We start from the raw sequence: 4,618 nt of genomic DNA, 5'->3' as shown, positions 1-4,618 counted from the left end.
AGGACTGAAGACAGCTGAAAGACAGGACGAGAGGACAAGACCAGGTGAGAGACAGGAGGAGACGAAGTGAGAGACAGGAGGAAACAAGGTGGGAGACACTAACTAACTACCACACTAACTAACTAACCAACTAACTAACTACCACACTAACTAACTACCACACTAACTAACTAACCAACTAACCAACTAACTAACTAACCAACTACCACACTAACTAACTAACCAACTAACTAACTACCACACTAACTAACTAACTGACACACTAACTAACCAACTAACTAACTAACTAACCAACCAACTACCTAACTAACTACCACACTAACTAACTAACCAACTAACTAACTAACTAACTAACTGACACACTAACTAACACACTAACTAACTAACTAACTAACTGACACACTAACTACCACACTAACTAACTAACCAACTAACTAACTGACACACTAACTAACCCTAGTTTGAGGCTAAATGTGTTTGAGTGACTCAACAGTAACATGAAAGATAAAGTAACTGTCAGCAGAACAGAACCGACCCAGTTTGTTTAAACGTCCTTCTGTACATCAGTCCTCACATTAGAACATTTACATGCTGTGGTTCTGACTGACTCTCTGTATTCACCTGTAACCGTCTCACAGCCAGACATGGTGGTCCTGGAGGTGTTCTGCAGCCTGGTTGGCTGGTTCTGTCTCTACCTGTTGTTCTGCCGGACCTTCAGTCAGAGGTCACCTGAGTGGAACTGTCGACTCGTCACTTTGTCTCACGGGCTCGTCATCGTGCTGCTCACGGCGTACGTCGTCTTCATAGACGGACCCTGGCCACTCACACACGCAGGTCAGACACACACACACACACACACACACACACACACACACACACACACACACACACACACAGTGACAGACACACACACACAGTGACAGACACACAAACACAGTGACAGACACACAAACAGTGACAGACACACAAACATAGTGACAGAAACACACACACAGTGACAGACACACACACACAGTGACAGACACACAGTCATCCTTTCCTTCTCCAGGCTGATGAAGTCAGGTGAAGTGTTTGGATCTGATGTTCTGATGTACTGATGTTTTCTGGATCAGCTGTTTGGATCTGATGTTCTGATGTACTGATGTTTTCTGGACCAGCTGTTTGGATCTGATGTTCTGATGTACTGATGTTTTCTGGATCAGCTGTTTGGATCTGATGTTCTGATGTACTGATGTTTTCTGGATCAGCTGTTTGGATCTGATGTTCTGATGTTTCTCAGTTTTGAATCAAGTCTCTGTTCAGTTTGACTCAGTTTCACTGTGAAGCTCCAGAAATGTTTGTGTTCTGCAGAACTTTCATCACCATGGAGGAGACAATGACTGAGTGAACTGTTCCTTTAAGTATATTGTGTTACTTCTACTTGTAAAGGTGCGTTCACACCGGACCTTTTATTTTTGTTTACATATTACAGTTTTTTTCGATTGCTAAGACGCATTGGTCAAAACTGAAGCGACATGTTCAAAACTCTTAACACAGTCTGCATTTCCATCCTGCAGCTCAGCTCAACAGTTCATCTCAGGCCCAAAAGTGTCTCACCAACAAAACACTTCATACTCGTCTCAAGAGAAGCTCATTCAACAAAACACTAGCACATTGTCTCAGTTTGGAAACACACAATCACTCTTAACAAACGGAACGACAAAATACTAACAACAAAGAACATTACATCAAATACATCTTATATTTCAAGTTTGAATGATCTTTGTCAGGTAAATCAGTATTTTAATAGGATCTTTTGCACTTTAATGGTTCTGAATTATTGTATATGCTGTAATATATTGCACCAACACTGAATCAGGAATGCAGAGATTTATTCAGAACATTTGTGCTTTTGCATCAGGACTTCAGGACCACACAGAAGATAAAGATTACGTCAACAGAATGATGCAGAATCTCAGATTCCAGGGGCAGAATACAAATTACAGTAGAGATGAAACTGAACTCCCTCCTCTCCCGGCTGCTCTCTCTCTCTGCAGCTCCACCGCTGCTCTGTGATCCATACTCACACAGGAAGAAGCATCAGGAGCCTCCTTCTGTATCTGCTGTCTGATGAGGCCAACGCAGATCACCTGAATCAGTTTTCAGCTGAAAACTACCATCAGCTGTTTGGAATTGCATCTTCGCTTTATTTATTTTTATTGTCAATATTTTGATATAATTTTCAATAGATTTCAATGTGGCTGCAGCAGAAACTCCCCGTGTTTTTTCCCCTATCATTCTGTTCTGAGTGTGTTTTTAACTGTTTTGAACAAAGTGTGTTAGCATTTGAAAATGTGCTGTTAAAGTGTTGTGCAGGTGTGAACTAGTGAATGAGAAAAGACTTCATCCATTTCGGTGACTGTGGCCACTGACTGCACTTCGTCTGACAGCAATGAACAGTGAGACACAGTTCAGCCCACATGCGTTTCTGTTTTGCAGACTGTGTTAAGAGTTTTGGACATGTCGCTTCAGTTTCGACCGATGAGTCTTAGCAATCGAAAAAAACTGTAAAGTGCAAAAGATCCTTTATAACATATTGATTTACCTGACAAAAATCATTCAAACTTGAAATATAAGATGTATTTGATGTAATGTTCTTTGTTGTTAGTATTTTGTCGTTCCGTTTGTTAAGAGTGATTGTGTGTTTCCAAACTGAGACAATGTGCTAGTGTTTTGTTGAATGAGCTTCTCTTGAGACGAGTATGAAGTGTTTTGTTGGTGAGACACTTTTGGGCCTGAGATTAACTGTTGAGCTGAGCTGCAGGATGGAAATGCAGACTGTGTTAAGAGTTTTGAACATGTCGCTTCAGTTTTGACCAGTGCGTCTTAGCAAAAAAACTGTAAATAAAAGGCATCAGGACGTCTTCACCAGAATCAGATCAGTCTGAACATTTATCTGCAGTTCTTCACTGACCCACTGGAAGAATCAATATAACATAATATATAACCTCTGACCTCTGTCTCCTGACCCCTGACCTCTGTCTCCTGACCTCTGTTCTCTGTCCCCTGTAGGCTCAGAGAACACGGAGCTGCAGACGTTGTCTCTCTGCGTGTGTCTCGGTTACTTCTTCTTCGACATGTGTTGGTGTGTGCGGCACCACGCCGAGGGCCCGGTCATGTTGGCCCACCACGCTGCGAGCATCGCGGGCATCCTGCTGGCCCTGCTGATGGGCGTGTCGGGCTGCGAGACGTGCGGCGTGATCTTCGGCAGCGAGCTGACCAACCCTCTGCTGCAGACGCGCTGGTTCCTGCGTCAGCTGGGTCTGTACGACAGCCTGCTGGGAGACGCCGTCGACCTGATGTTCATCTTCCTGTTCGCCACCGTGCGCGTGGGGGTGGGCACTGCCATGTTTTACTGCGAGCTCACGTCTCCCAGGACCACGCTGATCATGAAGTTGGGCGGCATGGTGATGTACGCCATCGCCTGGGTGTTCATGGTGGACATCGCTCGCTTCGGATACAAGAAGAGTCGAGCCAAGTATCGACGGTGGAGAGACAACCACAGACTGAAGGACACGGGATGTCCACACAAGAAGGACTGACGCGTGAAGCTGCTCTGAATGATCATCACGTAAACTCACATATGACTGTTTCATGGCACAGACGTGTTGTCAGAGTCTCTGCCAGTCAGGTGTCTTCTTCTCGACGTCCAAATGTCCCAAACAGTTTGACACAGAATCTGCTGATGAACGTTAACGAACAACCAGATCAGCAGAATGAACGTTGTTGAGCCACAGACTCGTTAGAACGTCACCTTTCTTTAACTTCAGTCTTCAGGTTCATGTTGTGACGTCACTGACGCTCTGGTTAGTGTTAGCGTCAGGGACACACCTGCTTCTGTCTCCACAAACGCAGCTGGACAATGTCCCGACGTCTCGTTAATAATATCCACTGGTTTCACTCTCACAGATGTTGGAACACAGTCCTGAACAGTGGTCTGTGGCTCGGCAGCCGTCTCACCTCCTCCATGTTTTCATGGTGATTATATGAACATCCGCAGTGGACAGCTGACAAGACGCCTCAGTGTCTGTCTCTATGAAGACGATGGTGTGTCACAGTGTCTGTCTCTATGAAGACGATGGTGTGTCTCGGCCTCGTGTGCTCTGATAACTCATCTCGTCTCTGATGACTTCTACAACAGGACGTTCAGCTGAAGCTGCTCGTTGTGTTGAGACGGATCGATGACTCAGATGATTAATTAGTATTAATGAGCGTGAGACTGACGCAGCGGCCATCTTGTCTTCATGTCTGATCCACATCAGGGACAACAAACTGTCCTCGTAGCTGTCAGCATCATCTCACCTCAGGAGGTAGAGGAGGAGGAGGTGGAGGAGAAGAAGAGGAGCTGGAGGAGAAGAAGAGGAGGAAGAGGTGGAGGAGAGGAAGAGGTGGAAGTGGAGGTGGAGGAGAGGAGGAAGGGGAAGAGGTGGAGGAGAGGAGGAAGAGGTGGAGGTAGAGGAGGAGGAGGTGGAAGTGGAGGTGGAGGAGAGGAGGAAGGGGAAGAGGTGGAGGAGAGGAGGTGGAGGAGAAGGAGAGGAGGAAGAGGTGGAGGAGAGGAGGGAGAGGAGGAAGAGGTGGA

The 4,618-nt window shown here is 45.7% G+C and overlaps 1 protein-coding gene across 1 annotated transcript; it reads left to right on the top strand.

Moving 5' to 3' along the window:
- Positions 1 to 4,564, top strand: LOC311269213 (TLC domain-containing protein 5-like). Its single transcript, XM_084373244.1, has 2 exons — positions 1 to 834; positions 3,052 to 4,564. Exons 1-2 carry the CDS (start codon positions 645 to 647, stop codon positions 3,579 to 3,581), a joined length of 720 nt encoding a protein of 239 aa, XP_084229370.1. The 5' UTR covers positions 1 to 644; the 3' UTR covers positions 3,582 to 4,564.
- The last annotated feature ends 54 nt before the right edge of the window (positions 4,565 to 4,618 follow it).

Source organism: Pagrus pagrus, assembly GCF_965226575.1.
Source record: "Pagrus pagrus genome assembly, chromosome: 14".
Lineage (NCBI taxonomy): Eukaryota > Metazoa > Chordata > Actinopteri > Spariformes > Sparidae > Pagrus > Pagrus pagrus.
The sequence above is the reverse complement of the archived record's forward strand: the minus strand, read 5'-3'. Positions and strand labels throughout refer to the sequence as shown.